The following is a 21,072-nucleotide window of genomic DNA, read 5'->3' as shown; positions in this document are numbered from 1 at the left end:
AAAGCCCAAGAAGGCCTCTGGAAGGGGCAAATGCCCCATCCACCTAGAAAAGAGCTGAGGACAGCCCCAGATGGGGGGGGGTGTCACCCAGCAGCTACGGTGCAGAAGCCACAGGGAGCTGCGGCAATGTGCCCGCAGGCTCCACCAGCAGCTGGCTACACCAGAGCTGGCTGAGCCCCGGGCCCAGAGACCCGAGATCCAAGGGTCCTCCACACCCCAGAAAGAGCCTGACCAAGCCATGGGAACGGGCCCTGCCAAGAAGCTGCCAGGAGTGAGCCAGTACACACCCGAGCACCCAGACACCGAGAACCACCAAGGCACCGGCGAGTGAGGGCATCTGCCACTGGCAGGGAGTGTGGTGGGGGGAGATAGGCCCCCACCACTGAGGGGGCCTATGATGTTCCCAAAGAGGTGAAGTCTAAGACCCGACCTGACACATAAAGATAGAAGCACACATAGACACAAACATGCATTCCCACCCTCATCTACACATATACAGATACTCAGCACTCGCCCAACATGGAGACAAAAAGAAATGAACACTGTACACACACTTACACTCCGCAGACACTCTCTATACTCCCAGGTCCAGTACCCCCCTCCCTGCAGCCAGCTCCTCCACTGACCCCGGTAGACACTCCCATTCCCCGTAATCCACCAAGGCCAGGTCCATCCAGACTGGAGCCCCTAGCAGCAGCAGCACCAAGCCCCAGAGAGCCCGGGCGGCCTACCCAAAGAAAAACTACACCAACCCCAACATTCAATCAATCCCCAGACTACATAAGACAACAGTTACCCCAGTTGAGTTCATCTACCTCTGCTAGAGGTCCCGAGGTCAAAATGGGAGACTAGGCTGGTGGAGAACGACTGATCACCATCAAAATGGTGGTGGGTAACCAACCGGACATAGTGGTGGTAGACAAGTGGAAAAAGATGTCCGCAGTGATCGATGTAGTGATACCGAATGACAGCAACATCAGGAAGAAGGAACATGAGAAGCTAGAGAAGTACTAAGGGCTCAGAGAAGAGCTCGAGAAGATGTGGAGGGTGACTGTGCTCCCAATGGTAATTGGAGCACTAGGTCCAGTGTCTCCCAAGCAGACGAGTGGCTCCAGCAGATCCCAGGAACAACATCCGAGATCTCTGTTCAGAGAAGCGCAGTCCTGGGAACAGCTAAGATACTGCAGGACCCCGAGCTTGAAGGATAGACCGCCCGCAGGGGCGAGCGGGGAATTTTTTTCTCTGTCAGTTTTGTTTATTTGAAATCTCTAGCCTATTGTGTTGTTTGACATGAGTTTATTGACAGACAATTAACTTGGCTCCTGCTAACTGTTAATCAAAGCTCTGTTCAACGCTCACAGGCAGTTTTTATGTTGTCTTTCATTTCAATGGCAACTGACAGGGTGCAGTGTGCTTAAGTGTTGTTTGAGCTTGTCCTGGTCCTCCTGATAGTTGAAGCCCAGTGCATTCAGCAAAGCAGGCTTATAGGCATAAGTGTGCACACAGTTCAGTCTCCTACTTCTGTGATATGTCGATGCTGGTATTGAATGACGCAGAAAAATCAGTCCACATTTATATATATGAATCCTCCCTACAGTAAAAGTGTACGTTTATAGCACTTTTAAAGGCACTCAGTGGAATTTGTTTTTTATTGTGAATAAAGACGTGTGTATATGAAATAGATGTAACAAGTGTGTTAAATGGTCACTTGTTCACTCACTCACTACTCCCATTTGTAGTCAAACGTCACAGCAAATTATCAGCAAATTGAGGTTAAACACTCCCATTTATCATTATTATTTTTTGGCTGAATGACTGCAGTTTGTACTGTAGAACCATAGTAGTTCATACTTTGATTAGATAGTGAGCAGTTCATGCAGTGCTACAGCTTTGTGGCAGATGAACATTTGTGCTGTGTGTTTTGTTCTGCTGCCCCCAGTAGGCAATAAAATGATATAAAAACGTAATGAAAGTGGGGCATCAACCATCGGAGGTCCAAGTGATCATCAGTGATAACCCTAACTCAAGTGACCGAGAGTCTTACGTCACATTAATGGAGAGGACTGTCCGTCTGGAAGGGCCTACTGCTGCATGTTTTCTTTTCACTCTTTACCCACCCTCTTGCCCTCTCCCTTTTCTCCTCTCTCCCATGGTCTCAGGTGATCATCCAATAATAGCACAAATTATGCACAGCTGGTATTAATCAACACTGTCTAATTAGCACCTCAAAGCCACGTGGGTAATTGCCAAAAAAAGAAAGAAAGGGAAAACATGGCTGACAGTTTTCCCTTCTCAGTGGGCCTGCTGATTTTGGAGACCAGGATTTAATTCTGAATTGACTTAGTAGTAAATGCTTCCTTCACATCACCAACAAGTACAGATTTAGCATTTTCTGCAGTGCACAAGAATTTGGAACATGAGTGTGAGACTTTTTGAATTCTCACAATAAAAGTATCTGCTTTGATGACACAGCATTTAATAGAACAGTAGCTATAAAGTATGGTTTTCCAAACTGACGCTAGAGAGCAAACACACACTCTCACATTGTCTCTCTCAGCACCATGGACAGCAATTCAGTCAGAGACATGTAAACTGTTCTTCAGTCAGGCTACCACAAGCTAAAAAGAGCAGAATCTTTGCTAAAGTAACATAAAGACTGAAAACTATAATCTCCATGCACTATGCAAATGAGAAGTCTGAGTGGACGTTCCAACAAAAACACAAAGACAACACTCCTCACCCATCAGCACATCTTTCGTTATTGGCAGCATGAGTCAATAAGACACTTGGGGAAAAACAGATAGTTGGCGTGCCCAGGTTTGCACTCATTTATGACAGCGTCGGGTAGTTTAAGTAATGGATTTCACACTTAATCAATATAATGATTGAAAAAAAATCCATTACTAAGGAAAAAGTACACTGGATGAATAAAGTTAGACTTTGGTTCTCAGATAAAACTGTGAGATTAACATATAATGAAACCTCTTATAATCTGTTCAGTTATAAATAGATGCAGTTTGATACTGTAGTTCTGTTCATTAATAACTCGAGAAGCGCAAATTCATTGCAGTTACATAACACAGACAACAGCAAAAACGCCTTCGGTTGCTGTCTTTTTATAAATATATTATTCATTATTTCTAAGAAGTAAATATTTTAATGAGACTTGAGTTGTTTTAGCTGGATGCTCATGAATATGTCATGCACTTTACCTGGTTAGGGTGACTGTTTCTACAATACATGAAGGTTTTTGTAACTAGACTTGTAGTCAAGACCGCCTAAACCAAGACCAAAACAAGACCAAGACCAAGACCAGAGGGTATCGAGACCGAGACAAAAAAGTCTTTAAACTGCAGCCAGATGCTGCTTCGTTTACGGGTGTCAGGCATATTTATGTGTTTTTGCTGTCGCACAGCCCTCCTCACCGCTGTCTACTGTCTCACTCACTGAGAGGACAGACGCACGCTCCACTTGACTGTCGCGTCCATCACCCTCTCTGTTTTTCACATAATGATATTAGATTGGAGCATAGCTGAGCTACTGTGTGAGAGCTGAGCAGCGAAAGGAAATTAAGTGAGGAGCGGCTCTCGCTCAATGGGAGTCGACTCTTCTGATTCACTACAAAGCACTCCGTAAGCACGGCGCTTAGAGCTGATGATTTTGCACATGACACATTATCGAACGTTACGTTGTGGATACTGTTGACTCCAAATCTCCCGACCACTATGTCGATCTGAGACAGCAAGACCGAGGGATCCAAGACCTAGACAAGACCGAGACCACGTAAAAGTGGTCTCGAGACATCCAACTCTATTTGTAACTTATTTTGGACTCTTAGTTTCATGCAGCAGTCTGTGAAAGAGAAGACGACACTCATACACCGTGCTTAGTATGTCTGGTGCGTTTGGGTCGTCCTCTTTTATGCCTGTTAGATTTAGGGTGTGTGTTAAATACCACAGTGCTGTGAAAAAGTTCCTAGTTTTTGGCATATTTGTCACACTTGTACACATAGAGCTAGGGAGACTAAGGTACTTTCCCCCCTTAATTTAAACATTTCATTTTGTCTAATATTAAAATTTGTTTTATGATCTAAAATATTTACTAGTGAAAAATATGCAGAAAGCTAAGACATCAGGAAGGGGACAAATACGTTTTCACAGCACTGCGTTAATCATCGACAGCGAGCTCAAGTTGTTCTGTGATATTCAGTCATGATGTCAGCTGTGAAGTGTTTTAAACTGCTGTGTCTGAATACTACAGTATCGGCCTCTCGGTGGTATACACAGTGTTTCAGGACACTTACAGTGCACAGTTGCAGTTTGGTCCACAGCTTTCCCTCGGAAAAATGTGTGAGTACTCTCAGTAGGTATTGAATGGGGTTAGCTCTCCAAAGGCCCATGAAGGTTTGAAGAGGAGTACAGTCTACAGGACAAGGTGACCCACTTACTTGAAAAAACTATTTCCTTCCTCTCTCTCAATCTATCGCTCCGGCACTCCTAGTTTTTCTTTCACTGTGGTTTTATCCTATAGCCTCTCCTTCACTGCTACCCTCTCACATGGTGAGCAAGTGCAAGATGCTAAAATGAAAACACCTGTCATAACTGTTTTTTGCTCTTTGTACTCTAAAGTCTACTTTACATAATTTTACAGCTTCATGCACCTCAATTAGGTAAGTTAAATAGTCAATAGTAGTATCATACTTTTATTTCCCTTTTCTGCTCCGTGGATGTGGTTACAAAGGTTGCCCACTATGTGGCACTGTGTTATCATGTCAGACACATCTACCAGCACCAACCACTCTTCTCTCTGTGGTCCCATCTCCTCACATATAAATGCTGCCTTTTGTTGTGCATTCAAATTTAACAACCAGTGCAGAATAGTGATATCTCTGCAGGAGCCGATTGTTCAAATGTCACGCTGATACGCACATCAAAGATTTTTAGCTGTCTTAATTTAGCAGTTTGTTATTATTCCTCTGTACTACTGCCAAGTCCTGGCTAGCTCTCTGTGTGGTCTTTAGCGAGTCTGGCCTCCTACCTGGAAGCCACTGCAGCTCCGTGGGTCAGAGCCAGCCCACATTCTGCCCCACTTACCAGTGTGGGACACACGCCAGCAGCTTTCCCAGTGTCGCCTCTGCCGTTATTGTTATTCATGTAACCTCCGGTGATTTGTTCATACTTTTGAGCATGTATTTAAAATATTGTTTACCTCTTAACCTTTAGTGTTTCTCCTAAAGTAGCTTTTAAATGACAGTGGGCACGTTTTTCCATAGTGTGCGACCGCACCATCTGTATGTTTCCCTGTTTTCTTGTGTTGCAAATAATGTAGTGATATTTGAGTTACTTGCTGACATGAGTCTTTTTACAACTGTACCATTATATCAGTTGGTAATCTCTAGACCGCCTGTGCATAATTTAAATCACATGCATTTTCACATGTGAGTTTTTTAGTTTTTTAACTAAAGAAACAACATGTGTGATGTAATACATCACGAGGACCACAATTTCCTGCACACCTGTAGAATTAGGTATGCCTGTCCTTATACCCGCTTCATATATAACATTTTTTTCTTTCTTCCAGCCCCAGTAGTCATGGAGAGGCAGTTGGAACCAGAAGGAAGCTGTACAGTGCAGTTCCAGGAAGACACTTCGTAGTGGTTCGTTCGTATACAGCCCAAGCTGAGGGGGAGATCAACCTCTACAAGGGCGACAGGGTCAAAGGTGAGACGGGGAATTTCTAGACTAACATAGATGGAGTTTATTTCTGAAGTTAGTATTTCAACCATCTGAAGAAATACACAGCAAATACACAAGCTGCTTCGCTCTGTAGTTTGGCACATGGCCTGTGTTGCTAGCTAGTGTACATTTGGTCTGTTTTGGAGGACTAATGTTAAACAACGAAACACTCGGATATGGAGAAAGATTCAAGAAAAAGAAAATGACGAGAAGAGCGGGAGAGGGGAGATCTGTACAGGATTGGCTGTTGGTTGGTTATTCTTGAATGAGTTGATGTTTTTAAAGGTTATGTCTAAGCTGAGTGTATAGAAATGTTGTTTTAAAATAACATGGCAGGTTTCCTGTTCCACAGAGATTTCCGTTGCCTTCTTTGAGTGTGTTGTCTGTCCTTAAAAGTCACAAAAGTCACAAAAGCCAGTAAGCATAAGAGCAAGCAGCAGCACAGCCTCACTGCAAAGAAAAGTCCAACATGATGCAAATTATTAAATGACTTGTTCTGAATTTGTAATTGTTTCCATCCAAGATCAGCCCGCCTGTCATATCTGACTCTAAGCTCCAGATACACATACACACTTACACCTGCTGAAGCATGTGTGAAACTGCAACGGAAGACATACGACCACTGCTGGGTCCGTCTGAAGTCAAATCACTGTATTTCTTAAATTAGTGACTGTGGCTTTTATTTACCTCAACTGTAGTATCTCTTTATTTGAAGCAGTCAGACTTTTAATGCTAATTCCTTTTGTCTGACATCCATAAGTGAGCATAATCCAAACACTGTTATACAGTTAGTAGTTAAGAGAGATGGGCGAAAAATGTTTAAGCTAATATCAAAGTTTTGCTACGACACACATTATCAGTAAATGGAGAGCAGTTCTTTTATAACAGGCCAAGTGAAATCTATGCAACAGCCTGACCAGACTGTTACTACAGGCCAGCCTTTATTTCTTCATGTGAACGTGTACATCAGGGGTAGGCAACGCCAGGCCTTGAGTGCCAGGGTCCTGCAGGTTTTAGATCTCACCCTGGGTCAACACACCTGAATCAAATGATTAGTTCATTAACAGGCCTCTGGAGAACTACAAGACATGTTGAGGAGCTAATTTAGCCATTTAAATCAGCTGTGTTGGATCAGGGACACATCTAAAACCTGCAGGACACCGGCCCTCGAGGTACAGTACATGTTAGTGGACATTCAGCGGAGCACATTGTTTAACGTCGGTTTGAGTCCCACTGACACGAGCAACACCAGCTACTACAATAACTTGAATTATTTGTATTTTTACATTTATATGTTGTTTTGCAGTAGAAAATACATCTGCTCAAAATGAGTAGAAAGGGGTCATATAAGTACCGTCGATTTAAACATGGCCAAAAATAAGTAAATAAATAAGTGAAAACAAGCTTTTTCTTTAATATGGTCGTCTCAGGCTCTGGCTGTGAGCACAGAAGCTCCACCCACATGCTTGTATCTTCTGCTGTGTAGAGCAGAGCTAAGTCTGAAGTCTTACTCAATAAGAGACCAAGAATAAAAATTATGGAGCTGGAAATTAGTATAAAATGAACCATGTGTTGTATAATATGAATGTTTGGAAATGACTACAAATGTTCAATATTATAAAAATTTTAACTCCTTTATATAAGAATGAGCTGCAGAGTAGAGGTTACAGCCCACCACCGATCCTAACTGAACAAATGTAGAATTCTAAAACTGAAAAAAGACAAGAAAAAAAAACGATTCCTTTATTTTTAAATTGTGTCGGAGACAGCTGGAAACAGCGAATTACCATATCTGATGAAAATGACTTCATCAGATACGATGCATCTGTATTCAGACTCCACAGAGTGGCGATGCAGGGGACTAACATCATCTTCATCTGCACACGTTAAGTCAGATGCTTCATCTCTGTGGTTTGCATGAATGAGCACAAAATGCATTATTTAGTAAGCAATCACACAGGACGTGTACCAGCCCAACACATCAATGTTTTAAGCCACTACTAATGTTTGCATGGAATACTGTGACCTTTCAAACCAGCAACGTCTCTACTTTTAAATGTAGAGAGAAAGTATTTGTCTACAATAATCAAAGATTTAGTTTTACAAAGCTTTGCTTTTATTGCAAACTCATCCTGTCGAGCCAAACTTTCTTCAAGTCAAATAACTTTATTTTAATGCACAAGATCTCTATAATATTTATACTTGATGTGCTCGTCTAGCCATTTAAAATGGTCAAGTTCTAGGTCTGAATATTTAATTGATCCAGACTGTGGCTGTACAAACGTCCTGAATTAGTTCATTCATTCAGTCATTCTCTAAATCTAACAAAAAGACCGTAGGCAGAGCTGGAGGTGGCAGGGTGAAGATTTTGACATTTTCATTGGGAGCGACCAGAATGGACAAGATTAGGCATGATTACATCAGAGGGACAGCTGAGATTCAGTGGTTTGGAGACAAAGGCTGAGATGGTTTGGACATGTGCAAAAGAGGGACAGTGGAAGCATTTGGCAAAGGGTGATGAAGATGGAGCCGCCAGGCAAGAGGAAACGAGAAAGAACTGTATATTTAATTCACTTGTAAAAATGGACAGAAACCAAAAGGTGACAGAAAGGTGGAGGAGAGATAGAGACAATAAGATAAGATAATGAGATAGCAACATTTTAAAAAAAGGTCAGTCAAAACACAGACATGTCCACACACAAGTCTCTGCATGAGTCTGTATAAGCACATACCTTTGGTGCCTTTGCTTTAAATGGATTAAATGATCTGAGGGTCCTATTATCTGTACAGTAAAAAGTATGTCCCTTTTTCACTGTCCTCTAACTTTCCCAATTTTCTCTCTCCTACCACTTGGTCCAGTTCTGAGCATCGGAGAGGGGGGTTTCTGGGAGGGCAGTGCCCGTGGCCAGGTGGGCTGGTTTCCAGCCGACTGCGTGGAGGAGATCCCAGCCAAAGCCACAGAGGAGAGGAACTGTAAGTCTAATCACCTGGGGCTGCGTGTTGGTTGGAGGTGGAACCAAGATGTAGGACATGTTCTGTTTGCCATCATGCGTTTTTGTGGGGAGGGAAGGAGGTTAGTTCTAAAGAACAAAAGCTGAGGCTAAATGCTGTGGTTTCCTGAGGCAGTGTAATGGCACGTGGCTCCCCCCACCCCAGGTCTTGGCTGTATGTGTCTCTGCTCCTCTATCTACTAGCATCTCTGTGTCTTACTGTCTCCTCAGGCAATGGCGTACAACGCTTAGCGCTACATTGCCCTGCTAACTCAGCTGTGATCTGATGTCCTCTGGGTGCGAGCTAATGAACATATCGTGCCATGCTCCATCCCCCGTAAATTTCCAGTGTTTCTTCGTCCCTACTTTTACTTTGTGTGTGTAGTGAATGGCCTCAGTATGTCTATGAGATGACGCTGGCTTTGTTGTCTTTATGTCTGACCTCTTTTCCTATGTGTTCCATGATTGATTTCATCCTGTGATTTTCTGCTTATTAATAACATTATCACCCCGACCCCCCTCCAACCCCTACTCTCAATCTCCCATGGTCCTAGGAGTATGTCAGCAGCAAGAGGCAGATGGGAAGCAACTTGTCCTCCTCTTGCTGTGCTGTGGCTGTTTGCCTTCTTCTGTGTGGCTTTTTTTAAAGCTTAACCCAAGGCCATTGGCAGAGGACGCTTTTCTCACACTGTGCCACATTTAAATTGCCCCCGGCTCTGCCTGTGAAGAAAGCAGGCAGGGCGAAGAAAGCCAGTGAAAAAATGGGAGCACAGTATAGTGGCCTGCAAAGACTCACTGGGAGGTGGCCAAGGCCATTGGTCATTTTAAGGGACACTGAATGCCTGCATGAAGCCTAATAGTTGGGGCTGATTGGGGCCTTTAGAGAAGTACATTCTTTGGCCGGAGTGATTACCATTTCACAAGTCATCACAGAGGTCTCCAAAGTATATATATCCATCTTTCCAACTCTACTCAAAGGCACCAAAAGACACCAATTACCAATCAATAATCAAATCAAAGAGTACAAGAACTTTTTTGCTTAGAGTTGATTAGCTTAACTTAGCGCTGAGACCAGAGTCAAAGTGAAATAATCAATCTGGCAGTGCAAACTTATTATTTGGTATTTACTTGCAACTCCAAGTCAACACCAGTTTGCTTGGTACCCTCCCACCTGACTTAGCCTGACAGTTAAAACATGACCTGCACAGATACAGACGGACAGTTGGCTTTTTCAAATGTAAGGTTTTACACAATGTTTTAAACAAAGCTTCATTTCATTGAAGTTTGTTGGCATTTGTTTATGCACCACTCTCTCAAGGATACACCACAACATTTCATCGGGTTGAGGTCTGGACTGTGATCGGGCGTCTGCGACACACCGATTAGTTTCTTTTTCAGTCATTCTGTTGTAGATTTGCTGCTGTTATTTGGATCACTGTCAAGCTTTAGTTGTTGGACAGATGGGCTCATATCTGACTCCAGTACACAGACTGGTCCATTCAAGTGTCCAGTGGGTGCAAAACCAAACCAAATCATCACCCCTCCACCACTGTGCTTGAAAGCTGGAATGCTGTGTGCTGATATGTTGTGTTGGTTTTCACCTGCAGTGGTGCTGTGTATTATGGCTGAGCATTTCCACTTGGCAAAGCACTTTATTGCTGTTACATATTGTTCCAGTTCCTGGGGTTTGTGCAACGAAAGACTTTCCCCTGAAAACTATTCCAAATAAGCCATACTCACTCCGTCTTAAACTTAAACATTTAACATGCTAACTGAGGCTTGTACAGTGTAACATGTAGCTGCTGAGATTTTTGCAATTTCTCTAAGCATTGCACAGCTGATTTTGGATTAATTTGCTGGGATGTGCACTATTTTAAATGTTTTCCACTTGTGAATAATCTTTCTCAGTCAGATTAACTGAAGAATGCTGGTTAATTTAACTGTTTTCTTTTAACACATTATTGTCCAAGAGTGACATCTGCTGCCATTTTGTCATTTTTTTGTCAAAGTCTTGGTGATCGGCAAAATGTTTGTTTTGACAAATGTGAGACAAGCTTCAGTGACCTTTTTGCTCAGCAGCTGTTGAACTCTCCCATGCATTCAATTCATGCCCAGTCTCTTTCTTCTTAGATGTTCTTCTTGGATAAGTTGCTCTTGGACTTATTTTGGTGGACAGGCAACTCGTGGGAAAGTTCACCACTGTTCCAAGTTTTCTCCATTTAGGAATATTGTCTGGTGTCTTTGTTTCTCAGATGATTTTTTAGATTGTTGTATGAAGTGTTGCTTTTGAGACCTTTCAGCCTCCTTCATTTTGTCACACAGCTTTTATTTAAGTGATTTCTTGACATAACAGGTCTGACAATGATGAGACACGAGTACAGGTAGTGAAACGGAGCTCAGCTTTCCCAAAAGTCCAAAGTAACTCCTTTTTCACATAAGGCCAGTTAGGTTTGGATACATTTTTTTCTCTTAATAAAATGGTAGCACTTTATAATAATGTCACACTATTACGCATTATTAAGGCATTAGAAAGTGCTTAATTCATCATTTATATATTAATTTATTACTTTGGGTGCCATTTATAAATACAGCTATACTGTTCTGATTATGATTATTACTAGCAGTGATGTAGTATCAGTGATAGCAACACATAGTGTAACAGTAACAGATGGATAAATGTATCTGTATTTTTACATTCCCTAAAGCCTTACTAACACTAATAGTGTGACATAATTAAAGGGGTCACCAGTATATGAAATCATAATTTTGTATTTGTTTTGGCCAATCTTTGTCTAATATAACTTTTTTTTTTTTGATGATCTGAAACATTTAAATCTGACAAATACGTAAAAAACTGGCTGCAGTATTTTGTTTTGAATATATGAGGGTTGAAATGAGAATGTAATCTTTCTCCATCTATCCTCTGTGACGCCACTCAACTGGTTGCTATTATGTTGTTGTTTTGTTGCTTTGCTTTTTAGGTATCAGACTAATAAAATGTTACAATTCCAACCAAACTGAAGCTCAAACCTCTGAATGACTCAGCGAGTCATAAAATTTGTCAGCTCCATTTAAAATCGCCCCAAACACCACCAACACGGTACATGGGTCCAGTTCATCGACTGAAGTTGGCAAGGACGAAGTCAGACATCAAACACCTAACTGTGCCAGCACACCAAACCTGGAGCCTAAATGCTAAACCATAGTTACAGTGGTAGAGGTGGTGAGTGAAATTCTAGTATTAATTAGCAGATATTAGATTTCAGCACACTTTAAGTTTTGTTGGGAAACTGTTAAACCTCAACAACTTGCAGTATTTTCTGGATTACAGACCCCTGAAAACATCTGCACAAATGAATGAACTAAATGGGTAACTGGCAAACTGGTAAATGATAACTTTGGAAAAACCTCCCTGAAGAGATCATTCTGTCATCTTTTCAAGCATGTTTTAAAAACTCTAAGAGCTCTGAGTCTTAAATATTTGTCTGCTTTGTATTTAGTAACAGTCTGACAAGTTTACGGGCCTCTGGAAACATGCAATACAATTAAAAGACCTGAAATAGAGTGCAGAGTCATTCACAACCGGGCTTTATTTTAAAATCAGGTGCGCTCCTTTTTTCATGTCCAGGTAAACTCCCAGCTCCTGCGTTTGAGCGCTTGCAAGGGTTTTTGCTTAAGTGCACTAAAGACGACAATACACAGTCACAGGATGTGCAAGAAGTGCCAGCTGGATGATGGTGATTATATAAAAACACAAATCAAATCACATAATCTGAGAGAAAGCAAACTCTTTAAGTCGACAGCTTAAAACAGGGACTTCCCCTGTAATTCCATGTCACAGTGTAGGTAATGATGCTGTCACCAAATAAAGCTGTGCTGAGTCTCTTTGGATAAATGTGCCAATTCCCCCGTCTCATTTTCACATTCCTACCTCACAGACTAGGTTCAGAAAAAGAAAACATTTGCAAAAACAGCTTATGGAAAAACAATATAAATGTAGTCAAGGAAAAAGATGTTTTCTGTTCTTAATGGTAATGCACAAGCACGCATTAATACACATGTACACACACACACACCATCTCTTGATCTGTGGCCATAGAAACCAGCTGGCCCGAGTCACACAGCAGTTGCTATGGAGTGTGACTATGTTGTAGATTTGCTCCTCCCTCTTTCTCTGCTTTCCTCCATGATTTTTTTTTTTCTTAACTCTGCTTTATTGATCTTCCTCTTTCTTTTCTGTATAAACACTGTTAATCTCTTATCAGCCAATCACCTACTTCAAGCCACATTTTCCTTCTTCCAATTTGACAATGTGGACATAAAGTCGGTGGGGGAGGGGGGTGGGGTGTTCCTGTAAAAATGACAAGATCTAAGCCGGATCAGAGGAGATGGAGTTTCTGTGAAAGTGTGACAGCTGGTGTGAGAGAGAGTGTGTGAAGGAAGGAAAGAGAGAGAGAGAAGGGGGAGGAGACGCTGCTGAGAGAGTAAGACGGCTTTACTCAAGCCTGTGTGTCCACAATACTTCTTTTTTAAATCAAGCTCTTTTAAAGCTCTTTTTCAACACCATTTTCTAAAGTCCACTAAAGTAGAGTGTGGAGGCTAATGCACACCTTCCACAAGTGTGAATATGGGTAATAGACCTGACAGAGAAAGCATTTCTAACAGGATTTCTTACAGGTTAAGGTTTGTGTTTCTTAATGATAGCATTCGATAAAATGTTTCCTGTTTTATCTTCTGTGCCTCCACTATGTAACACACTGCTTTTGAATTTCTACATTTACCGGTCAGCTCTTATATTAGTGCATGTATTAGCCAATATTGCCACCCTCTGGAACTCCAGAAAATATATTTTTTAAACTGTATGTGCTGCCTGCTGTGCACTGCTTTTAGTTCTTATGTATTGCAAACAAAAAAATGTTAACTGAACTTGAAAAGTTAAGAAAGCTTGCTGCCTTCATATAGTTAAGTGAACTTAAAGGCCTTAAAGAACTTAAAGTTGTCAGAATTTTCATATTTTTATTACGATCTAAAGTACTTATTCAGACACCTGAACTATATTCAGTTAATTTCTCATTGACTTCTACAAGATTAAATGGATTTAAAAATAACAAGGTAACGTGAACCTTTTTATGATACGTGGTACATTTATGGCAATTATCCTCTTCAAATATGCATTCGAAACTTTCACCACCGCAGGGCAGCACTTCACCAGGAAATATTAATGTTGCTGCCCACCCCTGTAGTAAGAAACAAGATACTAGAATGTCAAACCTGGGAAAATACTAATGTGCAATTTTGATTCAACTCAATTCAGTTTACTTTTATTTATATAGCACCAAAACACAACAACAGTTACCTCAAGGTGCTTAATATTGTAAGGCAAAGAATCACAATAATACAGAGAAACCCCAGCAATCAAACGACCTACTTTGAACAAGCACCTTTTGTAAAAGGGAAGAAACCTCCAGGCTTAGGAAAAGGCGGCCATCTGCCCTGACCAGGTGGGGGTGAGCGGAGAGAGACGGTACAAGAGACACGCTGTGGAAGAGAACCAGAGATTAATAATATCTCATAATTAAATGCAGAGTGGTGACTTAACACATGAGAGAGGATAAAGGTGGGAGAAGGAGAAACATTCAGTGCATCATGGAAAGCTCCTAGAAGTCTTGTTGTAACTAAGGGAGGATTCAGGGTCACCTGATCCAGCCCTAACTATATGCTTTATTACAAAGGAAAGTCTTAAGCCTAATCTTAAAAGTAGAGAGAGTATCTGTCTCCTGAATTTAAGCTGGGAGCTGGTTTCAGAGAAGAGGGGCCTGAAAGCTGAAGCCTCCCATACTACTTTTAAATAGCCTAGGAACGGTGATATGATACAATAAGGTCTTCAAGATGAGATGGTCCCTGAATATTCAAGACCTTGTATGTGAGGAGAAGGATTTTAAATTTGCTACTGGATGTAACCAGTGAAGCCGGAGCCATTATAAGGAGAAATCTGCTCTCTTTCTGTCGCCTGTCAGCATTCTCACAGAAGCATTTTGGGTCAACTGAAAGCTTTTCAGGGAGTTTTTAGGACATCCTGATAATAATGAATTACAGTCGTCCAGCCTGGAAGTAATAAATGCATGAACTAGTTTTTCAGCGTCACTCTGAGACAGGATATTTCTAATTTTAGAGATGTTGCACAAATGGAAGAAATTAAGAAGCAGAAAGTTAGCGGCCATCCAGGTCTTTATGTCTTTAAGACATTCCTGCAGTTTAACTCATTGGTGTGTGTTATCTGGCTTCATGGACAGATAGAGCTGGGTGTCATCAGCATAGCAGTGAAAATGTATGCTATGTCTTCTAATGATGCTGCCTAAGGGAAGCATGTATAATGTAAACAGAATTGGTCCTAGCACTGAACCCTGTGGAACTCCATAATTAACCTCAGTGTGTGAAGAGGACTCTCCATTTACATGCACAAACTGGAGTCTATTAGATAGATATGATACAAACCACTGCAGCACAGTACCTGTAATACCTACAGCATGTTCTAATCGCTCTAATAGGATATTATGGTCGACAGTATCGAACGCTGCACTGAGGTCTAGCAGGACAAGCACAGAGATGAGTCCACTGTCAGAGGCCATAAGAAGATCATTTGTAACCTTCACTAAAGCTGTTTCTGTGCTGAGCTCTGAAACCTGACTGAAACTCTTCAAATAAGCCTCTGCAGATGATCTGTTAGCTGTTTGACAACTACTCTTTCAAGGATGTTTGATATAAAGGAAGGTTGGAGATTGGCCTATAATTAGCTAAGACTGCTGGGTCTAGAGATGCTTTTTGAGTAAAGGTTTAACTACAGCCAGCTTGAAGGCCTGTGGTACATAGCCGATCATTAGAGATAGGTTGATCATATTTAAGATCGAAGAATTAATTAATGGCAGGACTTCTTTGAGCAGTTTTGTAGGAATGGGGTCTAAAAGACACGTTGATGGTTTGGAGGAAGTAATTATTGAAGTTAACTCAGAAAGATCAATTGGAGAAAAAGAGTCTAACTTAACATCAATGGTACTAAGAGTAGCTGTAGATAATATTACATCTGTGGGATGATTACTGGTAATTTTTTCTCTAATGATAAAAATTTTATTTGTGAAGAAGTTCATGAAGTCATTACTAGTTAACGTTAAAGGGATGGTTGGCTCAACAGAGCTCTGACTGTTTGTCAGCCTGGCTACAGAGCTGAAGAGAAACCTGGGGTTGTTCTTATTTTCTTCAATCAGTGACGAATAGTAGGATGTTCTGGCTTTGCGGAGGGCTTTTGATTTTCAAGATTCAAGATTCAAGAGCTTTATTGTCAATACAGCAGTATACATAGTGTACAGTGTACTGAAATGCTGTTTCACCCCAAGTCCCCCTTCGTGCATATATAAGTAAATAGAAGATCTATCTCCAAGAGATCTAAAACTAGAAATTACAAATAAATAACACACTAAATGTTGGTAAAAATAAGGCATAAAAAGTTACTAATTACTAACTATACAATACTAACTGTACGATAAACAAAGACAGGACAGAGACAATGCAAAGTGGATTGTGCAGTGATATAGAATACCAGGTTAAAGTTATTTTCAGGATATTATAGACGAGACATGACAAAGACATGTGCATGCAAAATGTGCAAAATGTGTAGTATAGTTTAGATGTGTGTTCATTAAATAATTGACTGAGTGTGCAATTTTGACCCTATCCCTGTCCTAACACCAAGAAAAGCAATAGTGAAGAAGTCATATTCAAATAACTTAACTTGTTAAGTGTCAACAATTTGTTCCAGTTATAGGTTTGATTTAATATAATACATGTTTAAGATTAATAACTTAATTATTGTAAATTATGAAAAAAGTTTTTAAAAGAATTACTTTGGATAAATTGTGGTATTAGTTATGTTACATTAAAGAAGATGTGAAAACAGTACTAACAGTGAAAAATTAAACCAGTCACTTCCTGCATTTTAAAGCTAAATTCACAGCTACAACAAAACAAGAAACACAAATTATTAGTAGAAAAAACAAAGTTTAACATCTTGTTCACATCTCCCTGCAGACTCTGGGGGTGGCTGTAAATGGCCTGTATTTATATAGCGCTTTACTAGTCCCTAAGGACCCCAAAGCGCTTTACACATCCAGTCATCCACCCATTCACACACACACTCACACACTGGTGATGGCAGCTACATGTATAGCTGTAGCTCAGGTGGTAGAGCTACTAACCGGAAGGTTGGTGGTTCGATGCCAGGCTCCACCAGTCTGCATGGCAAATATCCTTGGGCAAGATACTCCATGTTACTCTCCGATGCAGCCATATGAATGTTAGACAGTAAGCACTTAACAGTTTAGAAAACAGTGCTTGTGTGAATGGTGTGATTGGGTGAATGAATTATTTGTATAAAGCGCTTCGACTGCTCAGATAGAGTAGAAAAGCGCTATATGAGGACCAGTCCATTTACCTTTACTCTCTTTCATCCATCACTCACAGCCAACCCTCGTCATCAGGACTAAAACTCTCTTCTCTGGCTGTGCTCTGTATTTTACTCTTTATTTGCTTGAACGTTCTCCACACTCTGGACTCTATGCACAGTTCAGGTAAAGCTGTACAGCCAGCAACACACCCAGGTCTCCATGTTTCCATGCAGTAATTGTGGCTCATGTCTCAGCATTAAATGCAGGATGTGTTCAGCCTGCAATAATTACTCTGCTTTTATCTCACTAAGGTCCAAGCTACTACGTTAATGATAACAGCTGGCTGATGTGGCTGTCGGGTAATTGCTAGTAGTTAAATGGTGTTCACGTGTGCGCTGGCCAGGTTAGCATGTGTGATAGCTGGTTAATACTTCAGTGTTTTTGAAATGGGAGCTTTACTGAACTGAGATTCCACCTAAAGTGTTGTTGAGTCGTATGAACATTAACTACTTCATCTGCTAGTGAGGAGACGAGAGTCTGTCTGCATGTGCTGTGTGAAGTTGTATGCCAGCTGAAAGGAACCAACATGCCACTGTTGGTATTGATGTTGTTACCAAGTATCTTAAATTGATATCATTTGTTAGCATCAATTAATATCTGAGTACAGACTTTCTGGACAGACCTACAGTGCAATATTTGGTCAGAGATCCTCACTTCACAGTTTGATAGACAGATATACAGGACCAATTAAGCTAAATACATAAAGTGGCACGGTGGTTAGCACTGTTTCCTCACAGAAAGGTCTCCACAACTCCACCATCTGGTCTGTACCCTTCTGTGTGGACTCTGCATGTTCTCCCTTTGTCTGCATGGATTTTCTCCAAGTACTCTGGCTTCCTCCTACAGTCCAAAGACATGCAGTTAGTGGGGTCAGGGTAATTCCTGATTCTAAAATGCCTATAGATGTGAATGTGAATGCAAATACCTGTCTCTCTGCATTAGCCCTGTAACAGACTGGCGACCTGTCCCAGGTGTACCCTGGGATAGCTGGGATTTTAACTGATTTGCCTCTTTCTTATGAATACTGCTTGCTTATTGTATTTATGTGGTGTTATATACGTATATTCAACATACAGAGACCTCCTGTGACCCTGTGAATTATGATAGTGTATCTACTAGCAAGAAGGAGCATAGTTGATCAGCCATCGCTGACTATTTTCTATAATCTATTACCAACTGGAATTGTTTACTCTTAAATCTTACTGTCGCCTTAATGAAAGAATTGTATTCTGTAATCTTGTATTTTCCCACAGGTCATTTTTGTGATTTAAAAAAAATGAATTAAAGTAAATCTATAATTTGTTGGAGAAAAATACAGTGGATTGTAAATCAAGTAATCAATATCAAACTTCCAAATTAGGAGGTTTTACAAACTCTTAGGAATTACAATCTTTATACTGTTTGAAGTGCAATTTCAGAGGTTAAAAAGTAAATTACACAATTTAAAGGTGAAAGTGTGTAGTTCTGTACTTGTAGCTCAGTTGATAGATCAAAACTGCAAACATTGTGTTGTTGTGCAGAAAATTATAGACCTCGCAGTATTTTTTTGTTTTAAAGGTGAAGATATTCCCAACCTGAGTCAGACTGTTTTTAACAATAGCCAGTTATTATTGGATTTTTAAAGGACTTTTCTAGTGTGGCAACCCTGTTCTCACTCCCGAGGCATAATATAGTGAAGATTTGTCCCGAGGTGAAAGGTGACCTTCTGCGTTCTTATGCTATGCACCAGGTTATGAATGAAATCCAGTAGAATGACGCTCCCACGGTAATACACGGCCATGTATTCCAGCCCTAACCCTAACATTATCCTTAACCCTAACCAGCACTTTAATGACGTTACATAGTGTTTTCCAAAGCAATATCAAAGCGGGATTCATTGCAAACGGTTTTCTCATAATATAGGGACGTGCTGGGTGCCGGGAAGCGTAATATACCGACGATTTGTCACCTAGCGTAAAATGTTATGCTTTGGGAGTGGGAACATGTTGGGGTAACCCATCTGTTTAAAACTATGTAATGTAATCTAAATACATTCACTTGAAATGCATCGGTGCATTTGTGTCAGAGAAGTTAAAACCATTAGTTAATATCAAGGTTTCACAGAAAGGTCAATACATAATCAAAGTCTAGTCAAATAATCTTGACAAAGTAACTTTTCTCTAATTACACAAATTTAACATTGAATCCATGCTGATTATGCTTTTTGCACTTGTTCTCTGGAGTATTATGACATACCCCCGTGTCTCTATCAGTGCATGAAACTGTCATGAAGAGGAGCTTATTTAACTTTTTTGGGTCATCTTGTTGTATTTACATGTTTATATGTGACTGAACGAGATGGTGTGATGTTTCTTTTAAGAACACATTCCAACCAAATACAGGTGACTACGTTCATATTTGCTGCTCTGCTGTTGTTTTAGAGGATGCAGGGCTTATTGTGCCATATTTTAAGTGCCACTCTCCTAACAGCTGTCACTGATTTGTAAACTGCTATGAATGGTATTTGGGTATTGATCTTGTTCTGCTGTAAATTGGCAGATTCCCGAGCAGACCGTGCTGACAGACGGAAGCTCTTCAGGCACTACACTGTGGGCTCCTATGACAGCTTTGATGCTTCAAGGTAAGAAGTCACATTTAAAAAAACAAGCTAAAAAATCCATGGATGTGTGAACTTGCTTCATACTTTTTGGTATTATGGATTATACCAAAAAGTCAAGAGCACTTTGGCAAAGCTCCCATTTAATCTTTTGCATGATGTTTCTGTCTCTTTCAGAAAGCTCGTTGTCATCTCTTGAGTGAAACAAAATCTCTTTATGTTAATGTAGCATCCAAATTCTGTGTTGTCAATTTAAGAAATACAAGTTATGCCAACTTAATTTATTTATACTAACTTATTAGGCTCCAGTGAAGCTATGTAGCCGAATGGAGTCCAGCAGTGGTATGAAACAGGACAGCACCAGAAGTCTAGACAGTGGTAGTAGCAAAGGTGAAGCTGGTGGAGACTTGGAGGAAGATGTATAATTCACCAGGATGGGGTGGAGGGGTGTAGGAGGAAAGTGGCACAAATAAGAGTCTGAAACACAGAATGACAGAAGAGCACAGGACATCAGCTGACTGGCTCATAGAGACAGAAAGTGATTGGGCCAAAGTGGTGATGACAGAATGAAAGTTGGCAGTGCGGGAAAATAATGAATGGTATGATATGATGAGTATAATGAACACAATACACAGGAATCCAGCCACATGAGTGAAACCAGCCACACCTTACTAATATGCACTGAACTCGTGCATAAGCTTCAATGTAAGGCGTAGCTATGGCCATCTACTAATTGGAAAGTTGGTGGTTCGATCCCTGGCTGCTCAAGTCTGCATGTCAAAGTATCTTTGGGCAAAATACTGAACCCCCAGTTACTCCTTATGCGCTCGTTGGAGTTTAAATGTGTGTGTGAATGTTGACAGAAAGCACTTCAAATGTAAAAAATGTGTGTGTGACTGGCTGAATGAGACATGATCGATAATGTGCCTTGAGTCTTGCATAGAAAAGCACAACAGAAGAGCCAGTCCATTTACCATTTGGCAAATTATGCAATAAATACAGTTCAAAAGTTGCCCAGACTTTTTTGTAGACAGTGCACTTGTCCACCATTTCTGTATGGGTTTCAGAGGTTGTAGTTTCTGTCATACTCACAGTTACAGGATTAATTAGTTTATTACGTGACACTGTCCTTTAAAAAAGTTCGGGTTAGACTATGAGGACATATTTACTAGGGGTGCAACGATACACAAAATTCACGGTTCGGTTCGGTTCGATACTTTGGTGTCACGGTTCGATATTTTTTCGATACAAAA

The 21,072-nt window shown here is 40.8% G+C and overlaps 1 protein-coding gene across 7 annotated transcripts in view; it reads left to right on the top strand.

Moving 5' to 3' along the window:
• LOC102298838 (SH3 and multiple ankyrin repeat domains protein 2) overlaps positions 1-21,072 on the top strand; it is a 200,258-nt gene that overhangs the window by 102,374 nt on the left and 76,812 nt on the right. For all 7 annotated transcript variants that reach the window (XM_042213994.1, XM_042213992.1, XM_042213990.1 and 4 more), the window contains 3 exons: positions 5,581-5,720; positions 8,595-8,708; positions 19,762-19,843. In XM_042213994.1, the coding sequence (XP_042069928.1) occupies positions 5,581-5,720; positions 8,595-8,708; positions 19,762-19,843 (336 nt within the window). The remainder of the gene's footprint in view (positions 1-5,580; positions 5,721-8,594; positions 8,709-19,761; positions 19,844-21,072) is intronic.

This window comes from Haplochromis burtoni, unplaced genomic scaffold, assembly GCF_018398535.1.
Source record: "Haplochromis burtoni strain Fernald_Lab_line unplaced genomic scaffold, NCSU_Asbu1 Contig_509, whole genome shotgun sequence".
Classification (NCBI taxonomy): Eukaryota; Metazoa; Chordata; class Actinopteri; order Cichliformes; family Cichlidae; genus Haplochromis; species Haplochromis burtoni.
Note: the sequence above shows the minus strand (reverse complement) of the source record. Positions and strands in the feature narration are given on the sequence as shown.